The following is a 25,063-nucleotide window of genomic DNA, read 5'->3' as shown; positions in this document are numbered from 1 at the left end:
ATCAGCACAGAGAGAAAGGCCTTGGGATCAAAGAAACTATCAGAGGAGCAAGGACCTGGAGCCAGTCTGCATAAGTGGCTGGGCCTTCCACTTTTTCTTAAGTTTCCATTCAGTTACCTTTTATTCCAAAAAGAGTTTCACTTTGCAACATTTCAAACTTAGAGCAAAGTTGAAAGAACAGCACAATAAACATCTATGCGTCCTTCACCTAGTTCTTTTTGTTTAATCAGTTCTTAAGATACTACTCCATGTGCTTATCATCTTTCTCCATCTATTTAATAAATCCACTTTCTGAACCACCATTTCAAAATCAGCTACCAACATGAACCTGATCCATAATTCCCCAGTATGTTTCTTCTAAGAGCAAGGATTTTATCCTACCTAACACTATTATTATTATCATCACTCAAATAATGTGATATTATTTAATATAATCCAATTCAAAATTTCTCTAATTGTCCTCAAAATATCCTTTACAGTTGTTTTTAAATATAGATTTCAATCCTGATCACATACTGTTCTTAGTGGCCACGTCTCTGTGGTCTGTTTTCTCTTTCATGACCCCAATGTTTTTGAAGGGTCCACCCAGGTATTTTATAGACCACAATCTGAATTTATCTGATGAATTTCCTGATGATTGGACTCAGGTTAACCTTTCTGGCAAAACTGTTTATACCTTCTCACAGATGCCAGCTGATCACCCTGTTTATGATGTAAAAGTGGTATAGTGACCAAATCCCACTGTTGCAAAGGTACACTTTCTTTCATTTGCAATTAAGTAATCTGTGGGTGATATTTTGGCACAGTGAGAATATCCTATTTCCCCAAAATCTTACAACCAGTGGTTTTAGTATCCACTGATGGTCCTGGCCTGAATCAGTTAGGACACTGACTGCTTATAAAACAAGTGACTTCCTAATTCTATCCCTCGCCCTCCTCCTAATTGATTACTCGGTATTTTATTGTAAAAAGAGCTTTCCCTTTCCCACTCCACCACTCCAGCTGTCATCTTAATAACTTTCTTGGTCCTGAGGTACCTAGATGACTCATGCTCCTAGAAGCAAGGAGTGTGTGCCCAGGACACTGGCTGAAATAACCACCTAAGGTAAGGGTGGAATTGGCTGAAAGGAGAGGAGCAGCGCAGGAAGAGTACAGCAGAGGGCGCTGTGTCCCTGGGGCAGATTTGGGGTGAATCCCCGCAAACACCAACAGGACTCCTTTGTCAAGGCATCCATTACATGACCGCCCTAGTTATGAAAGGACAGAGACAATCTAATGTGCCCTCATTAGAAAGTGGCTCCTATTAGAGACTAAAATGCCTGGGTCCCCCACTAAACTCGTATGTTGAAGCCCTAATCCCCAGTCGGATAGTATATGGAGTTAGGCCTTTGAGGAATAATTAAGGTTGGAGTAGGCCATGGGGCACCTGGGTGCCTCGGTCAGCTGAGCATCTGCCTTTGGCTCAGGTCATGATAACAGAGTCTTGGGATCAAGTCCCGCATCAGGAGCCTGCTTCTCCCTCTCCTTCTGCCCTTATTGTGTGTGCATGCATATACTCACTCTCTCTCAAATAAATAAATAAAATCTTAAAAAAAAAAAAAAAGAGGAGGTCATGAAGGTGAGGGGGAACCTTGTGATGGGATTAGTACCCTGATAAAAAGAGACTTTCCACCACACCAGGACACAGGGAGAAGGTGGGCAGGCTAGCTGTCTACAAGCCAAGTCTCACCAAAAACCCGCCCTGCTGGACCATGAGCCATGACTTCAAGCCTCCAGAACTTTGAGAAAATATTCATGTTGTTTAAGCTTCCTGGTCCATGGTATCTTGTTACGGCAGCCCAAAATGCCTAGTACATCTCGATGAACTGGCCCTTCTCAAATATCTCTTTCCATCTAACAGACTCATCTATTCACCAGTTACTGAGCACCTACACTGTCTCCCCACTGTTGCTCTGGGTCCTGGGGATAAAGAGGTAAAGAAACAAAGCCCCTGCCCTGGTGAAGCTGTCATATGCCTGGCAGATACAGGTAACAAGGAAATAAACACATCACTTTAAAGTCAAGCAGTGCCAAGTGCTATGAAGAAATAGGAAGCAGGCTCAAGGAACTGGGCTAACAGGAGGAGGGATCTAACTGGAGTGAGCCATAAATGTCTGGGAGACTGTGTTCTGGGCAGAGAAAACAGCAAGCACAACAGGAGCAGGAGCATGTTTGGCATATCTGAAGAACAACAGAAAGCTGTCAACAGCACAAGAGTCTGGACTGTGAGTCTGTCACTGACAAATGAAATACAATAAAACTGAGGCATAGTAAAATCTGAAACTGCACAAGATTGAAAGGTTCAAGAAACTGATGGAAGTTACACTGATGCGAAAGCCAATGGAAATGAAGCTCTTGCAGGCTAATATAAAGCCATTTCAAAGAGTGAATCCTTGGATCCCATTGAGAGAGGCCCTTAAGAAAACTAGGAGCCCTTAAATTTTTTTTAAAAACTCCCTTCTGAAAGCTGCTTTCCAGAACCCCTTGATTTCACTGCCCTGGGCTACATTATCAGCCATTCTTTTCTAACACATCCCATGAGGATGGGGGGAATGCCGACCCTGGACTCAATCCCCCACTGGCGACAGTCGAGAGAAATGTGACAGGAAAAGCTGTGGTGGTGACGGCACGAGTGCCACACAGCACAGGCACTGCAGTCAGCCAGCCAGGCCTGAAACCGCTCTGAAACCTCCTCCTGTCCGAGAGTCAACTGCTCTGATCCTCAGCATTGCTCCTCCTCTGTGAACTACTGACAAGAACACAGGTCTCACAATTCACTGGCACACAGAAATAATCATCACCAACACTGATGATTCTCAGTTTCCTCTGAGATTCGCTAATGCTTGTTTTTTCTTATTTCTTCAATGCCTTTTCTACACCCAGCAAGGTGAGTATTCGAGCCTGACCTTGACCTAGCTGAACAGCAATAATTTTCCATTTGATTTGACTGTTAAGATCTTTAGGCAATTACACAAAAACTATCTCACAACTCTTTTATTCTCAATCTAGATATGTGTCGTATTACATCATTCTAACCAAGAGAATCTGGCAACTTCTAATCAGGTCCCAGAAACTTCATACCATACTGATCCTCACATCTCTTTTAAAAGGACCAAAAAATAAGCAAAAATAAAAAGATTTCTAAATTGTAAAGATAAAAAAGAAGCACAAAAAGGTAAAAATGCATAATAACTTGCTTAAAGTCTAAATGCAACACCTAGAGAATGGTAGAACTAGTAATATAGCACCCTCTGCCTAAGCAAAAGAGGAAAGAGACTTTTGTAGAACAGGTAAACAGGTCCAGGGAAGAACTAGACCCACAGAGCATCTGTCCCACCTTTCTTCTCTGCGCCCTCGAAAACGTGGGTCCTCAGGATCTCGGGGGAATCGTTCATCTCCAGGTCTGCGGCCTTCCCAAGCCCCTGGAGGGCCCCGGGCTGCTCCTCGGCCATCCCCGTCGTTGAATTCCCTGTGATCAGGTGGAAACGGAGGCCCAGGGCCCCCACGCCTCCACTTCTCTTCTTGTGGTAAAGGTCCTCCTCGCCCCTCAAATTCACGTAATCGGTGGCCAAAGCGCTTGTCCGGGTGGAAGTCATCTGGTCTGCTGAAGTCATCAGGGAAGTCGGGGTGAGGGCCACGCCTATCAGGGGGACCCCTGCAGTCCTGGCTGCCCCGGAAAGGCCCCCTCTCAGGCCCATGCTCAGGACCGCTGCTCTGCTCATGCCGCCTCTCTGACATGGGGCCCATGTGATGGTTTGGAGGGCCGCGCGAGTCACCTAAAGGAAACAAAGCTGATTTTTACCTTGTCTTCTAGGAATCCTGCCATCACAGGTCTGATTTTCTGCATCTTAAAGTCTCAGAATGCATTCTTGTATTTAGAATGTTTTTCGTCCTTAGTTTATAAAATACTTAGGAAACAAATCCCTAGTGCATCATCTAATGGAAGAACACAGGTTTGGGGGTGCAGATTTCAACCTTATCACTCACTAGCTAAGCACCTCCACCTGGGGCAAATTGCTAATCTCATTTGAGATTATTCACTGCTATGAGGATTAATTCAGAAAACATGCGACAGTCTCACAGGCATAAGAATGAGCATCCCTTCCCTATCCCCATTCTCTCAGTGACTCAGTGACTTCATTAGGCCTGCTCCACCACACCCAGGAAGGAGACGACAGAGAAAATTCACGCTGCCAGGCAAGAAAGCCAAGCACAGGGAATTCACCTCTGCATCTGAAAAGGACTGCAAAGCCCATCACAGGGCACTGCAGCTACATCGCCGCCATCCCTGATGTGGCCCCTTTAGCCTCTAGTTCATTTAACTTGATTAGTTAACTCACACTTTCTTTTTTTTTTTTAAGACCAGGAATACTTTATTCAAACCCATCAGAGACATGGACAGCTTGGGTCTGTAACAAAGCACACTTCAATTCTTAACAAAATCCTCTCTAAGGCACATGGAACCACGGGCCTCTCTAATAACTGCCTGGTCACCAAACAGCCTTGTTTGTACTTCAGTTTTGGAATCATATGAACATATTTTCTGCCCCTTTGCATGAATGAATGATGTATATCCCTCACCTATAATAATTATCACCATTCTTTGCACACAGTGTTTAGAAACCCACTAAAGATTTTTTGAAAATATTTTAACATATGTATGTAAATATATTCAAAGTCCAGAATAAAAACAGAAACAGGCCAATTAAACTTGCGATGGTTAATTTAGCTTACTTCTTAACCTTGAAGTGATTTGTTCTCCTGTTACTATACCGCCATTGGCATAGTATCTACGGGAAATGTGTACCTATTTTGTGTCAACATACAATCCAAATCAAGCATTTTTTTAAAAGTAGGTAGCAGAGGGACCCTCTTGCTCTAAACAACTACAATTTTAAGATGAACTTCCTCTACCTGTCCCACTCATGCCTTTCCCTCCTTCTCCCTGGCAGTAAAGACAAACTTCCTCCCGTCAAGTCACAGCCAGCCAGGATTCTTTCCCTCCCCATGCCCTTCCTCTTCCCTTTCAGTTCCTGTCTTTGGGCCATTTGAATCCCATTCAATGTATATAAAAAAAAAGTTGGAAATGTCAGTATAAAAAGACACCATTAGGAGAGTTCTCTCTTCTCTTAAGCTCTTCCTATGCCTTCTGCCTCCTGGTCCTTCCCCTCATTAAACCAGTCCTCTCCATGTTGAGGAAAGCACCTTCTAAGCTTTGTTCAGTCAGTTTGCAAATATCCCAGGTCCCTTTTCTTCTGGTAAAGAGGGCCCCTCACTTCTTAGTGGGTTCCTGATAGCTTCTTCTCTGACTTTATGTAGCTTGAACTTGGTGTGATCTCAGACACAGCAAACTTTGATCTGAGGAAGCTGAACACATTCCATTTGGACTTACCTATGAATAATAATCCTCCCATTACCTCTATCTGTTTAAAAGTACCCTGGCTCCTCCAAGGAAAGAAACCCACCACTACAAATTAGAAGGGATGTGGCCACCGGTGATGGGGCGGCGGCGTTGGTTAATCCAGTAGGGGATGGCAGGGCCACTTTCTCGGCTCTCCCTTCTCCCTTTGGTCCCTGGGAGGAGAAAGAGAGGAGGAAGAGAGAGAGAGGGGTAAAGAGAAAAGGGGAAGAGCAAGGAGGAGAGGGAAATAGGTGGAGACAGACACAAGGTAGGGGAGAGGAAGAGAGGCAGGCTCTCAGTTTGTTGATAGCTGTACCTTGTGGGTAACAGACTCTTCTTAGGGTCCCCAAATTCCAAAGATGGGTTCTTGATTTCTTTTTCCCTGTGGGCCACCACTTCCATGCAATGAGACTATAATAAAGATTCTCCTAATTCCTTTATTGCTCCCTTTCCTAGGATGTCCTGCTTCTCCCAAAGTCCTAGGGCTGCAAAATACTAATGAGGACTTTTCTTCATCTGATAAAACGAGGGCAAAAAATGTAACATGTGCCACAGAGAGCTGTGGGCTCAGCTGATAAAAAATTAAAAAGGAGTGAAGTTTGAAGTGCAACCTCCACGATACCCCTAGTTCTCTGGCTTGTGTCCTCCCTGTGACAGTGCACTGACTTGAACATCTCTGTCTCCGACCTTCCCTCTTTCCACACTACTCAGTCCTGCTCTCACTGACTCTGGCCAGCAGCCTATCACCTGCTCACTCCTGCTCCATCCCTTCCCCTATGACAGCAGAACACCTCAGTATGACAGGGGGCTACCTCTGCACTTTCAACTCCTGGGATTAACTCGGCTTCCAAACAGTCTCACATCTAAATACTGACAATTCTCATCTCTGCTTTCCAGAATATCAAGAACCTGATACATCACTGCATTGCTTTCTTCTTATCAAATCATGTGGAACAATATAACCAGCTAAAGAATTCAATACATGGCACAACTGGGGAGGGGGGATATTAAAAACACTATCAAAATCTCTAAATTCTTTAGCTCATCAAAAAATGTAAGTGGAAGCAGTTCAGCTTTCCAGGATGCAAATGACATGCCCTTGCACTCAGTGAGCACAGGACCACTGCCATTCCCAAGGCGTGGACGGAGCTGGCCCGCTGCCGCGCAGGGCCTGCTACTAGGGTTGTCCCAGCAGTTCCACTGCCAGCTTCTGGTAGCGAAGAGCTTAGTTACTCAGAGCAGCATTTTTGACTAATTAAAGCAAGTCTATGAAAACAATGTTAAGACAAAGCCTTTACCTGAAATGACTGTCCTCCTATTTTTCCTATAGGGTTCAAATGACCACTCTATCAATTACTTACCAATAATCTATTTATTTTAAGATTTACCCAGAGGTGGTAGAATACAATCTCTTATTCAGCCGAGCAGATATTTACCTTTGTTCGGGCCAGGTCCTTGTCCAGGGTTAAGAGGGGGGATGCGACCTTGTGCTCCCTGCTGCCCTAGGCCTGGTATCAGGGGTGGGGGGCCTGCGTTCTGTCCTTCCTGAAAAGATGTTTTTAAAGCGGGGGTGTGAAATCATAGGCTTGTGCTTTATGAATAGCAATTTTATCATCACGTGACAAGATAAGAAACACTAGGTTGCCCCCAAAGCCTCCAGCAGTAAATACACAGCTAGTGACATTATAGCAAAATTGTCCTTAAATTAAGGGAAGGAGAATACTTCTCTTACCATAATAAAAGGAAACACTTATATTTTAAACCTGATAGGTTTTATTTAAAGCTAGATCTTTACCTGTGATGCCAAGTAAGAACCTCAATGGAAAGTCAGAAATTGTAACATAACACTCTGCACAAAGGAGGAACTTCTGGCAAATGTAAAGATCTGGAAATCTGCCAGGCCAGGTAAACTCTGCTTTCACACTCAGGACTCTTTTCCAGCTACAGAAAACAACTACTCCTCTCAAGAGGCTAGAGCTGGGTTTGAAGAGGCAGAAGAATATGAAAGAAGTTCGTCAGGAGACGTTCACACTGGCTTTCTCCTATCACCTCCCTCTTCTCTACCTCATTTCCTCATCCTCAGCATCCTACTGCACATTCCCCGTTGAGTCGCCTGGGATCCTTTGGTCCCTGCAGAGACAAAGCTGCTCCTCTGATCCTCTTGGTCTCCATGCTCTGGAACCCCAGAGCTCACCCCAGTTTGTCCCTAAGATTATGGGTTTTTTTAGCAGCCATGTTTCCACACTGTCCAGTGACCTTGGATCAGGTCTCTTGACAAACAAATTAACTTCTTTACATAAAGAAATGCATTTAGTGACTGGACCTACTATGAAAATAGTACAATTTCAAAACCATCAACAGCAAAATTGCTTGCGCATCCCAAACTAGCTACCTGTCCTACCTGCCTTGATAGGACGTCTAGCATTGTAGCTACACATAACTATTATACTCAATACCAGTAATTTCTGTCCTCCTTTGTTTCCTATCCCTTTCACCCAAGGACTGCTCTTGTCAAAATCTTTCACGTTATTACTTTAACACCAGAAAGCAATTCCACTAAATTAAACCAACTGAAACAACTGGTTTAAATAACTGGCCTCATGGGGATGCCTGGGTGGCTAAGTGGTTGAGCGTCTGCCTTCAGCTCAGGTTGTGAACCGAGGTCTGGGGATTGAGTCCCACATCGGGCTGCCTGTGAGAAGCCTGCTTCTCTATGTCTCTCATGAATAAATAAAATGTTCAAAAAAATAATAATTGGCCTCATCAAAGTGAAGAAAGATTTCAGCACATAAAAAAATATGAGCAAAGATTTTCATCAGGCAACTCTTGAGATCTGAAATGTCTATATCATACCTTCATACTCATTCTATAGGTCAACTAAATCTTTAGAACCATTATTCTTTTCACGTATAAAATATTTTATTACTTAATAAAAACTCTTACCGAATTGTCCCAGAAACCCAGGCCTACCCTCTTGAATCTGACAAGTTTTTAATTTCAGTCATAATGTGGTAGCTAAAGTTCATCACTGTTTTTGTCCTCCCAAATGAAAGCTGTTAATTCATTACCACAGGGTTAGGGAACTGATAGTGTAAACACACAAATGCTCTATGTATTAATAAAATATACAATACTGTACATTTTAGGGCAGTTTGGGGCAACAAACCTAGATTTATTGCACTCATCCTAAATTCTAAAAAGTGCCCAACAGATTCTGAGAATAAACTCAACTATTCTTCACTGCTGTGATACTCATAAGTCCTAGATGATCTATGGAAGAGTAACAGAACCTACTTGTTCAGCTAGTTATTTTAATTCAGTAAAACCTATGATCATCTTCACAGGACAGATTCTTGCAGGTGTTTGAAAAAGCAAAACAGACTAGTTTTTTCATGGGCAGCATCTGTAAACACATCCTCTCCAGATGGATCGAGTGCCCCTCAGTGAAGCAGTCAACATTAGCTCATTCACTTTTGGTCTACAACTGACTTCAGTGATACAAACCCAGGGGTTCAGGCCTAAGTAATACTGCCAGGACTATGAAACTGAGGAAAACAGAAACCACAGAGCCAAAGAGTGGTAAATCCACACAAGCTCATGCAGTCCTTCCCCACAAAACCTGAGCCCTCCTCACACCACTTCTCAAGCACAAGCCCAGCAAAGGAGTACTACAATTTGGCTGACAAAAACAGAATCCTCAAAAAAAGGGCCAAGACAATTTCTACAGAATGAATCCTCCCAGTAAATAAATATACATGTGAGTGGAAAACAACTTGAACAGCATTTTGCCCAAAGGGTCACCATTTGAGAATGCACAATTCTGGACTCAGAGGGCTCTAAAAGCATTCACTGAGATGAAAATGGTGAGATCAGAGTCTACTGCACGCTTGTGAGTTAAATACTCCATACTATCTTAAAGAGTAAAGCCAGCAGGCAGATCAGCCCATGAAACACCAGGCTACAAAATAAACAGCCCAGAAAGGGGGGACCTGACAAACTCATGGCCACTCCTGCTTTTTCCCCAAGGCCACCGCTCTTTCAGAGTGCGGGGACAATTGGGAACAATATTCAACTGAGAGCTGATCTTTTCTGGAGTAACTTCTATTAAAAAAATTCGTATTACAATATATTTCATGGTCTGATTTATTCTCATTTCCTTCAGCCATGATGCTATTCTCAAGCCAGCATCACTACTTGAGAGACACTGTGACTGCTTCCCACAGCATTTGGAAGTGCCACCTCTGTGCAGAGCGTGTTTTCCCAATGTGTAATGCCTAGAAGTTAGAAATAAATAATACCTGATTGAAGGGGGCCCGGGGCCCATCACCTAGCAGAGCTGTTTTCTGCTGCTGGAATGGTATTGGCCCTTGAGATGGATGTGGCCCTCTTGCCGGGTTCTGCTGTCCCTGAGGTCCAGGGGGCCCTTGCATGCCACCCTGGGGTGGAGGCCCCAAAGAGCCCTGGGGCGGCCCCTGCTGACCTTGTGAGCCTGGAGGCCCTCGCAATTCCTGGGGGGGGCCCAGCATGGACCCTTGGGCTGGAGGCCCTTGCATGCCTCGCATCTCCTGAGGGCCTCGCATCTCCTGAGGGCCATGTCCCAGCAGTCCACTTGGTGGGTGAGGTCCTCTCATCTCTTGAGGCGGATGGCCCATCATCATCCCTTGGGGAGCAGGACCCTGATTTTCTCGGGGGCCTGGAGGACCCTGCATTCCTCTTGGATTCAATCCCATCAGAGGTCCCTGAGACACAGGACCTTGGATCCCTTGAGACCCTGGCCCACCTTGTATCCCATGAGGATGAGGAGGTCCTTGCATTCCTCTGGGACCAGGTGGTCCCTGCATACCTTGAGTACCAGGAGGCCCCTGAGGGCCCAAGTGACCCTGGGGACCAGGTGGGCCTTGAGGGCCTATGTGACCTTGTGGGCCAGGTGGACCCTGAGGACCCATATGACCTTGAGGACCAGAACTACCCTGTGGTCCAGGTGGTCCTTGAGGTCCCAAAGGGCCATGAGGTCCAGGATGCCTCTGCATTCCTTGGGGCCCATGCATGTCCTGAGGCCTTGGCAACCCCTGGGGTGGGCCCTGGGGCCCTTGTGGTCCCATGAATCCTTGTGGCCCCCCACCCCCCTGATGCAGTGGAGGACCTTGTGGTCCCATTTGTCCCTGGGGTCCAGGGGGTCTAAACTGTCCCTGTGGACCCGGAGGCCCCATCTGAGCCATGTTCATTGGCATCTGCTGAGATGGATGGGGCTGCTGAAAACCTTGAGGAATCTGAGACATTGGACCTTGTCCTGGAAAGGGCTGGGGTCCAAGGAGAGGGGTGCCAGATGAAGGAGGAGGCTGAATCTGCTCAGCCTGTTTCTGTGCAAGTCTTTCAATTTTAAGTTGCTGGAAAGAAAGGAAAAAAAGCACACTGATAAATACACCAGAGCCCTTGAAGTTGACAATACTGCTATCACTGACTTTTTTGAGGGAGCCTCAATACGAATATAAGGCATCAACCTCTCAACACTCCAGTTAACTAGAATCCATGTAACATTCAGATATTCTAAGAGCACACAAGCTTCCAGACTCACTCTAGACTCCCTCTTTTTAAATACTGGGAAACAGCAGCCAGATTATTTATATTCATCTTATTATATTCAATAACTTACTTTATCATTCTTGGGAACTGTCAAAGGTTCAAAAAAAAAAAAAAAGCAAACCACCTGTTCTAGAGCAGACAGAAAAAGAAAAATTATTTTATTTGTGGATAAGACTATGTTGGCTTTACCTTTTCTATTAAAAAATGTATATTTAGGGGTGCCAGAGTGGCTCAGCTGGTTAAATGTCAGACTTCTGATTTCGACTCAGATAATGATCTCAGGATTGTGGGATCAAGTCCCACAATGAGCTCTGCACTCAGCGCGGAGTCCACTCAAGATTTTCTATCTTCCTCTCCTTCTGCCTTTCCCCCTGTACACACTCACACTCTCTCTCTCAAATAAATAAATCTTCTTAAAAAATGTATATTTAACTTACGTCTACTCACTGCTTGACTGATCTGGTTTTAAAAGTCTAAGAAACAGAATTCTTTCACACCGGACACTACTATGTCATTGTATGTCAATTATACTTCAAAATTAGAAAAACAGAAAAAAAGAGTAGTGTTCATCAGACCCACCTGAGAATCCCTTCCCTTCTCCCTAAGAGCATATCAATAACAAAATGTTAACACTACTTTCTTAGATCATCTTAAACCCCCCTAAAGAGTGTTACACACCTCCAGAAGCTGTGGGTTAGTATATTGTAATGTGGCCATTTCTTGTTCAATTTCTGCTTGTGTTTTCTTCTTCTCTTCCAATTTAATGTCCTCTTTTCTGTCATTCAGTACCTCATTTGGGGCAGGAATTGGAACTTTATTTTGCATCCAAGCCTTGGGAAAGAAGAGAATATTAAAATATACCCTAAGTGTGTATATTTTAATGAGAGAACGAGAAAAATATTCTGTCATGTCGCTGACCATTCCAACCTGCCGAATACAAGTTGGCTCACCTGGTGTACTGCCTTTATTTCTAATGCTCCTTCTTAGCAACAAGAATGGAGTCAGGCAAGCATAATATCAGGTAGAAACTACTAACTTGATAAAAACTGTAAGCCCTTACGTGTTATTAAGAATGAAAAGCCTGCCCACCCCCTTCAAAAGGGCACATGCATTTAGTGTTGAGTGAACAAATAAAGCAGAAGACAGACAAACAAAGTAGAGGAGAGTCAACATACTCTCTCTGCTCCATGCTTCTCTCTTCTCCTTCCTTTGATAGCTTGGACAATAAGAAGTAGGTGAGAATAAAAGAGCTACAAGAGTCATGACAAACTCAGAACTAGATGCAGAGCAGCAGATGGGAACTTTGTCTTAGAGTACTCCAAAGAAGTCTGTAGTACAGAAATACCTTCCACACATGAACTGATGCAAAACTCACTGGGCAGAACCTCCCAGTGCATAGACTAGGCTGCTGCTACTCACTCACCTGCTGGAACTGAGCAGGAATAGGTTTGGCATAAGGAACTTTCTTCTGAGGAACTTTTTTCTGATCCTTTTGCATCACCTCTTCCATTCCCCAGTCTAAACCTGGAATTGTCATTTCAATTTCATTTGACTCATCTTTTCCTGTAACCACAAAAAGGATCAGTTAGCCAAGGAAATGAGAGCAAAGTGGCCATTTCATCAGTGAACACATTTTTGGAAGAATAGATTTTAAAGAATATGCAGTTTACATTTTATGCAGTTTACATAAATCATTTCGGCATTTTCAAAATAATTTAGTATCATGAAGGTAAGAAATAAGTCTATAAAAATTTTATAAAAATAAAACATACTCAAAAAAATAAAATAAAATAAAATAAAATAAAAAAATAAAAAAATAAAAAAAAAATAAAACATACTCTTACCCATCTGCTCTTGTTCCATAGCTAATTTTAGTTGTTCTGGTATTCCCATTCCTGGAATTACTGCCAGGCTATTAGGTTCAAGGTCATCTATAAAGAGGAATACATCTATTGTCAACAGAGATTTTATAAACATAGAGGCCCAATAAAATGAATACTTTATAAAAATGAAACCTACTATTGGTGATTTTATCAATCAGTAAACTATAAAAGTAAAGTTAGTTTTATATTATCTTTTCCACAACTAACAATTTAATAAGAGAGTATCAGATTTCAAAGAAGAATAAATGTGTAAGAGTCTCACCATATTCTACTCCATCTTCAGACATTCCAGGCAACAGATTGAGATTATATCGATCTCGCATTTTATCACCTGGTCGATTTCGGGTCCAGAATTTGCTATTGAAATAAAAGTGATTAGAGGGGTTAAGGGTAGAGGACAGTTTCAGTGTATTTCTGGGCACTTAAGAGTACCAAGCAATCCACTGGTAAACATAATAAAGTTTTACAATGCCTTTCTTCTAAAAATTTAAAATGTCAAAAGATTTATTTTTAAAGATTTATTTATTTATTCATGAGACACACAGAAAGGCAGAGATGCAGGCAGAGAGAGAAGAGGCTCCCTGCAGGGAGCCTCATGTGGGACTCGATCCCAGGACCTTGGGATCATGACCTGAGCCAAAGGCAGATGTTCAACCACTGAGCCACCCAAGTGCCCCTCAAAAGATTTTTTTTATAAGAATTTGAATAACAAAGTCTTACTCAATACTTATCTTCTTCTTCTTATTGCATACTTATTTACAAGCCACTACAAAAATGTTCCTAAGAAGTTGGACTACAAATTAATACATTTATCTATCAATAAAATAAATATAAATCTTCATTTTCTGCTGCTCCATGAACACAGTAATTCCTTATTATTTTTTATATAAAGCTTACCTAGTATGGTCATTTGAACCTGAGCAGAGTATATGTCCAAGAGGATGCCAAGCCAGACTCCAGATCATTCCTTCATGGGCCATCTCCATCCCACCCACTTCTTTCTCTACCCTGTAATATCACCACAGAAAGAAGTCTTTTCACAAAACTTATTAAAAAAAAAGATATTTTCTTTTACTGTAACACAAAGCTACCGAAGCCTGTTTCTTTGAATCTGGTCAGTTCTACATGTTTCAGGTGTATTCGTTTGTCATCAGCAACATATTCTTTTATTGGAGGAATATTTCAGAGGGAAAAATGCTTCAGAATGAATTCACCAATAAGAAACAAGGAAATGTGCTTTACTCTCCCTTAATGACTTCCACATCCAGAAATAGAGGTGCTAAATTTTCTATTCCAAGCTGGGTTTACAGAATTGAAAACTGCAGGAAGTCTCTGATATAGGACATTTGAATACTCAGGAAAAACACAAAATGTTATGTTTTACACTTTCGGGTACTCTCTCCATAAATTATATAACTTCTTTAAAAATAAGTATTACATACCCAACATGCCAGAATAGCAAAGAGCCATCGGACCCTCCACTGGCAAAAAGTCCTTCGTGAACAGGATGCCAGGCCACAGCTGTAAAACAAAAACGTGGGGAAAGGCAAAATTATTAGGATCTCAGCACACTACAAACAGTAGTCAGAATGAGAAGCATGCCCTAGCCACTGACCTGTGGCTTCTTTCTTATGACCTCGGAAGACTTGCAGCTCTTCTTTCAGGTTTCGGATATCGAAAAGTTTACAGAGGTGGTCACGTGATGCAGTGAGCAGCCAATTGCCATTGAGGTTTAATTTCACTTCCATCACAGTGTTTTTATGGGCATGACTAGAAACAGAGTACCAAGAAAATATTTGTCAGAATACAAAACAAGTATAAATTGATACAATGGCCATTTTTCTCCAAAAGCACGTGGGTCAGGACAGCAAGAGGTCTGGACATTTATTTCTGTCTCTGATTCATTTCTTCCTATTGTACTTTTAAACTGTGGTCTTGTGATGCTACATGCTTTATTACTTCTTAATGTCCATTATCTAAGTGTAGTTTTCATTAACCAATTAAAATAGCAGAGCTTCAACTGTATAGAAAAGCTTATCCGTGAAGCAGGCACTTGAACACATAAATCAATATTTGATAAAGCTCATTAAATTTTCAAAGTTCAGTGACGCTCCTCTCATTAAGACAAAGTATTTAAAAAGGGCACAGGACAGTTTGAGGGTTAATTTGAACTAAAAACACAACAAGCCAAGGCCTGCAAAATGCACATCTCCAAGGAGCACTAGTCACAAGCTGTTCTATTTGGTTGTAGCCTCGGAGTTATGCAACAAGACAGCCTTGCTCCAACCAGCTTACTCTGGATTTGGCTCACTTTCCACTCAGAAGGACCAGGATACAGGGGTGTGGTCAAAAACATGTTAATAACATACTCAGTTAACTATGAATGTTGAAGGATAATAATAAAATAATATAAACTATAATAATATAAAATATAATAATATAAAATATAATAGAGATACTTTTAAAAAGATAAAACTTTATTATAAGTCTGCATCATAAGTAAGCACCTTAGATAAAAAATGAAAACAGATTCAAAACTGGAGAGAAAACTTCTCTACAAATAGATGTAGTGAGATGGAGAGCTGGGCTATATCTAGTAAGTAGCACATGCCTCAGCTCCACATAGTGACAAAATATAGCATGAGGAGAGACCACAACCTAGAACAGTGAGAACTACCTTCTCATCTCCCTTCCTGCCCCCACCCCAAGGGATACACAAATTAAATTTAGATACATATGGCAGAACAAAAATCATATTTAATTAATAAGACCCTAGGTACAAGTTCATCTGCTGTCTAACCTAGTTTTTCATGAATACATGGGAGGAGAGAAGGCTCAAACTTATAGAATACAGGCAGCCTTGTTCCCTTTTGTTTAGGAACCAAGATGGGGTTCCTATTACTTACAGTGTTGCAAGACTCTGCCCAGTCTTGGGATCCCAGAACTTGATTGGCTGTTGACTATCTTTACTTCCTGAAACAACTAACCCTTTTGTTGGATGCCAGTCTACACATTTCACATCTGCACCATGCCCTGTTGGAAACAAGTCAAAATAAAACCTAGTCAGTCATATATTTAAAGAAGTACTCCATTTTAATTTAAACCAGAGCAGACAAACTTACGAAATTTGAAAAGACTCTTGGATAGAGCAAGCTCTTTTGAGGCAAAGGTGCACAGGAAGCATTTCAGTTCTGCAACTAAGCTCATCTTCTTGCCTACTTCTGATAGGCCAGTCAAAGCTTTCTGGAAGCTGCACTATTCAAGCCCCATATTTAAAGCTTTTCATACCTTTTTTTTTTTTTTTTTGGATGATCTTAATTACTGGGCACATCAGAAAGGACAAATATCCACCATTTGTTTTGATGTGAATGCAACTGGAGGGTATTATGCTAAGTGAAATAAGTCAGTCGGAGAAGGTCAATCATCATATGGTTTCACTCATGGGGAATATAAGAAATAGGTGAAAGGCACTACAAGGAAAAGGAGGGGAACTGAGTGGGAAAAATTAGAGAGGGAGACACACCATGAGAGTTAGGAAACTCTGGGAAACAAAAAAAGGCTTTCGGAAGGGGAGGTGGGTAGGGGGTTGGGGTAACTGGGTGCTGGGCACTTGAGGAGGGCACTTGATGGGACGAGCACTGGGTGTTATACTATATGTTGGCAAATCGAACTTCAATAAAAACAAATGAAAAAAAATTAGTGGGCACAATTCTTGTCATTCACGGTAGTTTCCCCACTTTGCAGTAGTCCTTATAGATCAAAAGTCCTAAATTCAGTTTCACGTGCCAGTGCTTTCTAGATGTAGTAGTAGGAAAAGTATTCATTCCATCTTTCGGACGGAATCCATTTACTGAAATGTAAAACAAGAAAACCAATCCCTGCTTCATTCACACACATGCCAGATGATATGATGGTAAGAGCTACTCTGTTGAGTGCTTACTATATGTTAGATCATGTACTGAACACTTACAAATATCACTTCTTTAAATCCTCACAAAAGCCTGAGGCATTATCATTATAGCCATGCTGTAAGTGAAAAAGAGAAACAGAAGGACTGCAAGGGTTAAATAAGATGTCCTAGTTTCCAAAGCTAGTCAACAAGAACAGGAGCTGGACTCTGAACCTGGTCTACAGGATTCCAGAAATAGTTCTCAAAATCACTGTGCTAGAGCATGAGGTCACTTCACAAAAGGAACACATTAACTGATACTAAAAATCACAAAAGTGAAAATCGGAACTTACGGAACTGAAAGAAGTAAGATTTTTGAAAAATCAGTGCTATCCAGAAAAGGCCTCAGGAACATTTTATATAGCAAATACACTACAAAGCATGTGAAGAGTGAGGTGAAAAGTATTTGAAACAGGTCCCTCTCTAACCAGGACCAAATCAATCTTCTATGAAGTCTGAGGTGGGAAGGAGGAAGGATATGGAAGAATAGCAAGAGAGGGAAGAAGGGAAGAAGGAAGGGATGATCCTAGAGGCAATGGAAAGTGAATTTGCACCAATTCAGAAGGGGAGTGATTTGCATCTCAAATAGGCATGGACTTATCTAAAGATAAGACCCCATGTTGGGAAGTATGTAGGGAGATACCAACTGCCTGGACAACAGGTTGGAGGTGTTCCAAAGCATGAAAAACATGCATATGCTACAACCCAAGAACCTCCTGCCTCAGAATTTTTTTTTTTAATTTTTATTTATTTGTGATAGTCACAGAGAGAGAGAGAGAATGAGGCAGAGACACAGGCAGAGGGAGAAGCAGGCTCCATGCACCGGGAGCCCGACGTGGGATTCGATCCCGGGTCTCCAGGATCGCACCCTGGGCCAAAGGCAGGCGCCAAACCGCTGCGCCACCCAGGGATCCCCCTGCCTCAGAATTTATCCTAATAATGGATGTCCAAAAAGATTTGTCTAAAGAATGTTTACTGATAGCTTATTTTTAAATGCCCTTGCAAAGGAAATATATTAAAAAATATATTTCAGTATGGCATATATGCTCAATGGAATATGATGCACCTGTTATAAATGATACTATTAATTATGTAATTTAAATGTTCATGATACAATCTAAAAAAAGAAAACCACCAGTGTGTGCAGCACTCTTGATTCTACAACACTGTAAAAGACAAGCAAATTAATACCATGAGTGTGTGTGTACACTTATCTAGAGAAAAATGCAAGAAGTCTAGACACCAAACTGTTAACAAAAACATTAAGCTAAGTAGAGGTAGTAGGGTGATTCTTCTTTCTGTGTTTTGTTTTTATTTTTTATTTTGATTGTTTTGTATTTATATTTTCTACAGTGAACATATATAATTTTGTAACTGGGATCTGAACATGAAAAGGGGAAAAGAGGTTTTGTTGCTTCTTTGATTTTATTAAGAAAAAGAATTGAGGATGAAAAATTGAATAGAAATACAATTCAGTCCCCCAGCCCCTTGCTTCGCTTAAGAAATTTTTTTCTTTTTTTTTTAATTTACTTAAGTAATCTAATACACCCAGTGTGGGGCTTGAGCTCACAACCCCAAGATCAAGAGTCATATCCTCTCCTGATGGAGCCAGCCAGGCACACTAAGAATTTTTAATGTCATTAACAATTTGATCCTAAAAAGGGAATTTAAAAGCATATGTGTGCATTTTAACCAAATTTGGAAAATATATGAGAAAACACTTAAAATGTGATGTACTGTGCAAAAACATTTCATACTCCTTAACATCCACCTCTACCCTCATCTCTTCTGGGATACTTTCGTTACATAACGTATGTTTAATCTAAACAGATATATACAAAAAAAAAATTAATTCCGCAAAAAAGGAACAACAAAATATATTTTAGCTGCTTTGATTTTCTTTTCTGACATTTTTTAAAATTTGAAGGTACCTGGGTGGCATAGTCATTAAGCATCCACTCTTGGTTTCAGGTCATGTCATGATCTTAGGGCCGTGAGATTGAGCCCTATGTCAGTCCCATGCTCAGCACAGAGTTTGCTTAAATTTCTCTATTCTTCTCCCTCTGCCCCTCCCCCTCACTTTCTAATAAATATTTTTATTTATTTATTTATTTTATTTATTCATGAGAGACAAAGAGAGAAAGGCAGAGACACAGGCAGAGGGAGAAGCAGGCTCCCCAGGGGGAGCCCGGTGCAGGACTCGATCCCAGGACCCCAGGATCACAACCTGAGCCAAAGGCAGACATTCAACCACTGAGCCACCCAGATGCCCCATAAAATCTTTAAAAATAAAATAGAATCTATTTAAGCAGAATCCAAACAAGTGAGGAATTTACCCAAATCCATACATATCACTAATATAAACCCAACTGATTGGTTCTGATTCTTGGGTATTATTTTATTGGTTACTGTCCTTAGTAACAAAAATACTACTACTAAAAAGCACTCATACATCATATATGTATAGTGCTATCCTAAGTAAAGCATGTATACTAATACTCTACATATGAAAAATACAAGGCACAGATAGGTTAAACAACTTGCCCATGATCACACAGCTGGTACGCAGCTGAGCAGACATCTTGAATGCAGGGGGCTGGTCTCCAAGCCCTAACTCTTAATGCCTATTCTATCCTGCCTCATTAGATGTAGAAAGGTTAGTCTAAGAGTTACAGGAGGAAAAGAATCACTGAAAGATAGCAGACAGGGAACAGATGGGACGGCAACTATTCATGTCTTTACATTATTTTATTTTTGAACCATAGGCATGTGTCATCTACTTTTTAAAAATTAAATACAAATAAAAGACTTATCTAAGAAAATATATACAAGAATAAGTGCACCAGGGATCCCTGGGTGGCGCAGCGGTTTGGCGCCTGCCTTTGGCCCAGGGCGCGATCCTGGAGACCCGGGATCGAATCCCACGTCGGGCTCCCGGTGCATGGAGCCTGCTTCTCCCTCTGCCTGTGTCTCTGCCTCTCTCTCTCTCTCTCTCTCTCTCTCTCTCTATCATAAATAAATAAAAATTTAAAAAAAAAAAAAAAAAAAAAAAAAAAGAATAAGTGCACCACCCTAACATTTATGGCTTAAAAAGACACACACATACACAAAGCACACACATATATTTGCTCAAAAATCCATAAAATGTAACTGAAAAAAAAAAAAAAAAACAACATGAGAATCTGACTAAACTACCCCCAAGAGAGGGAATTGGGTAAGGAGACTTCACTGTATATTGTTTGGTAATTTTTAAATACTAAAACATGAATGAATGATCTTCTTTCATTCATGGGGGAAAAAAATTCAACTAAAAAATTTTAATTTAATTTACTAAATAGGAGTTGACTAAAAACCTCTAAAAAGTGGATATGAGGGGATCCCTGGGTGGCGCAGCGGTTTAGCGCCTGCCTTTGGCCCAGGGCGCGATCCTGGAGACCCGGGATCGAATCCCACATCAGGCTCCTGGTGCGTGGAGCCTGCTTCTCCCTCTGCCTGTGTCTCTGCCTCTCTCTCTCTCTCTGTGTGACTATCATAAATAAATAAAAATTAAAAAAAAATAAAATGTTAAAAAAAAGTGGATATGAAATTATTACAAGTAGCACGTATCATTTTTGTAATTTTTTCAAATTAAAAGGAGGAAAAATAAATAGCTTAACCTGGCGTAGAAGCACACTTGCAACTGCTTCCTTCTTTGGTAAAAAAAAATGTTACTGAATTCTCAATGAAGTGACAAAAACTATTTCAAATGATAAAATTGTACCCTCTCATGTCAATGTTGACACAGCTAGATCCAGAACAATGATACTAATAAAAATTTAACCTAAGAAAATAACCTAAAGAATAGTAACTTTTATATTTTAAAGATGGCATTTGAAACTTTGTTCAAAATAGTGAAAAAGTGTCAACAAATTTTAGAAGTGTGATAATTAAATGAACTGTGTCATGGCCCCCAAAGAAAGGACATACAACTATTAAAATGAGGACTCTAACGAAAATGCTCACAAAATAAAATGAATTTTAAAACAGCAAACAAGGGGCACCCAGCTGGCTCAGTCATTGAGATATGCAACTCTCCATCTCGGGGTTCTGAGTTCAAGCCCCATACTGGATGTAGAGATAACTCAAAAATAAAATCTTAAAAATAAATAAATTAGTAATAAAAACAGCAAACAAAATGCACACATAAACTGTGCATATGCCATGGAGGTGATTATAAGAATGTTCATGTATACATACAAAAATGTAGATGGTAATAGGCAGCAAATAAAAAGTCTACTGAAATGGCAGAAATCAAGGTGAAGTTTTCACATTTTCTCTGTTATATCATAGTTATAATCATAAATAACACAGGTTACATGTGTGTATGTGTGAATGTGTATAAACTTTCTAATGTTTTAAAAATGAGAAAAAAAAAAAGCCCACTAGTGAATGCAAGTTATTTTGCTAGGTGATATTTTCTTCATCAAAGTAGCAAAAATTAAATTTGGTGACACGCAGTGATAATAAAAGAGGTACAGGCACTGTCATCCATAATGGGTTGGAAAGCAAATTGGTACAATTTCTTCAAAATGTTATAGCCCTTAATTCAACTAGGAATTTACCCTACGTATGTAGCTGTAAAAGCACACCAAATTTTACAAAGATATTTATTGTACCTTGTTTGAATTGCAAGACTGACAACACCTAAAAACCAATGATAGTGTATTTAGGAAAATTAAGGTAAATCCATAATGAATATAATACAGCTGAGGAAGAGGGAACTTTTGGGGGGTGATGGAAATATTCTATATCTTCATATGGTGGTGGTTACAAAAATGAAGCAGAGAAATGGGTTTTGAAGGGACTGAAATGTTATATATCTTCATTATAGTATATGTATTTGTCAAAATTCATAGAACTGTATACCTAAAAGGGTGAATATTACCATATATAACTTATACCTCAATAGCCTTTTAAAAAAATACAAGCAGAAAAGCTAAGTGTAACTTATTTCAATTTGTAAAAAAGAAAAGTTAAGATGGTGATCATTTTTTAGGGAGAAGAAATGCTATGAGAATAAGAAGGCATTTATTTACTCATGATGTCTGAAGTTGTCAACATGTTCTTTTATTACTTTATCTAATGGCAACTGCCTTTGGTGTCCCTCCACTCAAACCTCAATGACGGATACATACTAGTGCCTTTGCCAGTATAGAACCAGTGCTCATGGTCCTGGAAGATGGGACTTCAAAGTCTCAGTGAATGTACTTCTTCAGACGGCTCTCAGACTCAGGATGTCTGAATTAAGTTTCAAAGATATTATGGGTTTTGTGAGCTGAGTGCCATATACAAAAACTTAATTTTATATAAATTACTCTCTCACAGAAAAATGATGGGAATCTGAAACACATAATTTATCAATTTAACCATTAAACCAAAAGAATGTCTCTATACTAATTTTTATCATTTCAAAGGTCCAGAATATCAGGATAGAATCATTTGAAAGTCTTTGTGATTCCCAAATGTGGACATTTCAAGAGTGTAGTTAGTGTTTGCAATACTGAAGCAATTAACACAAACTTAATGGAAGAGTCATTCAAGTGAATTTATGGCCCAGTATTTTAGTACTAAAAACATCTTGCCAATGGAAGACCAAGTGTAAAGTGGCCCTTAATTAAATGTTTCAGAATAAGGCCTGTAAGACAGTATGAAGATAAAATTCTCAACATCAAACCCACCCCAGATACTACAAAGCCTAACTCAGGACAAGGTACAGCCTTGCAGGGAGTGACGGGAGTCTACAGGTAGACTGTGGTAAACACATACAGTCTTTGGTAGGATTACCGCTTTAAAAAGCCAGTGATACAGGTGTATGGTTACCAAGTAAAGACTCCGGGATCCCTGGGAAAGGTCATAGTCCCTATCCATACTTGATGGCAATTAGAAAGGGAGGATACGCTGGAAGAAAGATTTCAGTGTTGAAAGATGGAGGTGCAATTGCCAAATTCTAAAGTTAAGAGATTCCAAGTACAAATCATTACATAAAGATCAAGACTGTCATAATTGATCTATGTGTTGAATTCCCTTTAAATATTTGAAAATACTTAAGGATTTAACCTGCACTGTCCAATACAGTAACTAATCAGCCACATGTGGCTACTTATATTTGTCTTAATCAAAGTTAAAATTTAGGTTCCTCAGTCACACTAGTGATGATTCAAGTGCTCAATGGCCACATGTGACTAATGGCTAGTATGCTGGATAACACAGATCTAGAGTAATTCCATCATCACAAAAAAGGCCTACTGAACAACACTGATTTAAATTACAGTCATTTTAAAGAAAGTTTCTACTTAAGTTCCCATGTTATTTTTATTCAGTTACATAATAAATAACCAAAAAAAAGGTATCTTCAATTGCTACAAGAGCTAGGCAAGACCTGCAAAGGTATCCAGCCCTGAAGCTGTCACATGAAACTGATGCCTAAAAGGGCTAGGCCAGTGCCAGAGGTAGCCCAAATTTTCTTCCCATTGCTATCTTCCTTTCAGCTACTAAATTCAACATCCAAATGAAGTGGCAAAATACAGTTGACCCTTCAACAGGGGTTTGAACTGTGCAGGACTATTTAAATGCAAATATTTTTCAATATACAGTATTATAAGTGTATTTTCTATTCCTTATGATTTTCTTTTTAACATTTTTTCTCTGCTTTATTGTTAAGAATATAGCATATAATACATACAGCATACGGTAATATGTGGTAATCAACTATGTTATCAGAAAGGCTTTCTGGGCAACAGTAGGTTATCAGTAAAGATTTTAGGGAGTCAAAAGTTATACGTAGATCTTAGACTGCAGTGAAGGATCAACACCTCTAACCAGCTCCCTCAGTGTTGTATAAGGGTCAACTGTAGTTCCTTTCATTTCACTTCTCAATCAAATGTAACTGAGCAGGTTGTAGTAGACAAACTTCTGTATACCTTTCCATGTCTCAGAACTACATAAGAAAAGAATTTAGGGGTAAAATTTAAAAATAAGTAAGAATTATTTATTTTACCTTTCTGAGAAGTAATCAGATTGACTCTGAAGACCAGAGTCTTATTAAGAATAAAGGAATGTGGGGGAAAAAAAGAGAGGAATGTGGCAACCATGACCTAACTCCACCCAAAGATATTATAAATTAACCATACTGGGTTACTTTTTAAGCCTTGGAGGGAGTGAATTTTGCATCATTTCTTAGCTAGCTAACACTCTCTTTGGTCCTAGCTAAATGAATGGTCACAGAATTAGCATATTTTGGGAGACTGGTAGCACTACTTTGTAGACTGTGTCAGACACACCAAAGTTGTTTAATTTACTAGTTATTCTGTATGTTGGTAAATTGAACACCAATAAAAAATAAATGTATTAAAAAAAAGAATAATTGCAAAATATAACCATTAGGATTTATAACAAATGGGAAGAAAACAATTTTACTTATTCCACTTGATCATTCTTTCACAGTCATTTATGTGCTCTTTCACTGGCTCATTAATTCAAAATAAGTGTACGTTAACAGCAACACTTATTGGACTTTTTTTTTTTAAGATTTTATTTATTTATTCATGAGAGACAGAGAGACAGAGAGAGAGAGAGAGAGAGAGGCAGAGACACAGGCAGAAGGAGAAGCAGGCTCCATGCAGGGAGCCCGATGCGGGACTCGATCCCGGGTCTCCAAGGTCAGGCCCTGGGCCGAAGGTGGCGCTAAACCGCTGAGCCACCCGGGCTGCCTGCACATATTGAACTCTTATTATGGAGGTCAATCTCTAAAATATGTGATCACCAAACAAAATGAGGACTGAACACTGGGGAATCATACGGTCCAGATACAATAACTTTCAGGAAAATTAGAATAAAAATGTTTTCATAACAAAGACTAAATTAAGCTAACAAAACAACACAGGTTCTTTAGAGACTTTTCTCCACAAATGAAAACAGAAAAATCTCCTTTAAAAAATGTTACATAACTATGGCTAAAATAGCAAGATGCAGAATGCAAAACAATTTCTCCTAACTAATGAAAAGCTGCTGAGGGTGTGTGTGTGTTTTAAGGGAGATCCTAGAAATAAAATGCAGAGACTCCTTAATAAACCCTAAAATTCTAATAGCAGGGCAGATGGTTTAGTCTTTGATATTTTGTAAACAGTTCCAGGTGTATTTTTATACAAAGTGAAAGGCTTCCCTATTTAT

General features: G+C 40.2%; 1 protein-coding gene across 5 annotated transcripts in view; it reads right to left on the bottom strand.

Moving 5' to 3' along the window:
* Positions 1-25,063, bottom strand: part of WDR33 (WD repeat domain 33) — a 123,160-nt gene that overhangs the window by 5,107 nt on the left and 92,990 nt on the right. For 3 of the 5 annotated variants that reach the window (XM_035702157.2, XM_035702156.2, XM_025435921.3), the window contains 11 exons: positions 15,813-15,939; positions 14,522-14,676; positions 14,349-14,427; positions 13,804-13,914; positions 13,169-13,263; positions 12,868-12,954; positions 12,447-12,586; positions 11,702-11,854; positions 9,739-10,827; positions 6,877-6,985; positions 3,377-3,815 (listed from right to left, as the gene is read on the bottom strand). In XM_035702157.2, the coding sequence (XP_035558050.1) occupies positions 3,377-3,815; positions 6,877-6,985; positions 9,739-10,827; positions 11,702-11,854; positions 12,447-12,586; positions 12,868-12,954; positions 13,169-13,263; positions 13,804-13,914; positions 14,349-14,427; positions 14,522-14,676; positions 15,813-15,939 (2,584 nt within the window). Of the gene's footprint in view, positions 1-3,376; positions 3,816-5,504; positions 5,614-6,876; positions 6,986-9,738; positions 10,828-11,701; positions 11,855-12,446; positions 12,587-12,867; positions 12,955-13,168; positions 13,264-13,803; positions 13,915-14,348; positions 14,428-14,521; positions 14,677-15,812; positions 15,940-25,063 lie in introns of those variants that run through there. The other 2 variants (XM_035702159.2, XM_035702158.2) reach the window with 2 other exon arrangements.

Source organism: Canis lupus, chromosome 19, assembly GCF_003254725.2.
Source record: "Canis lupus dingo isolate Sandy chromosome 19, ASM325472v2, whole genome shotgun sequence".
NCBI lineage: Eukaryota > Metazoa > Chordata > Mammalia > Carnivora > Canidae > Canis > Canis lupus.
This window is presented reverse-complemented; position numbering and strand designations above follow the sequence as displayed.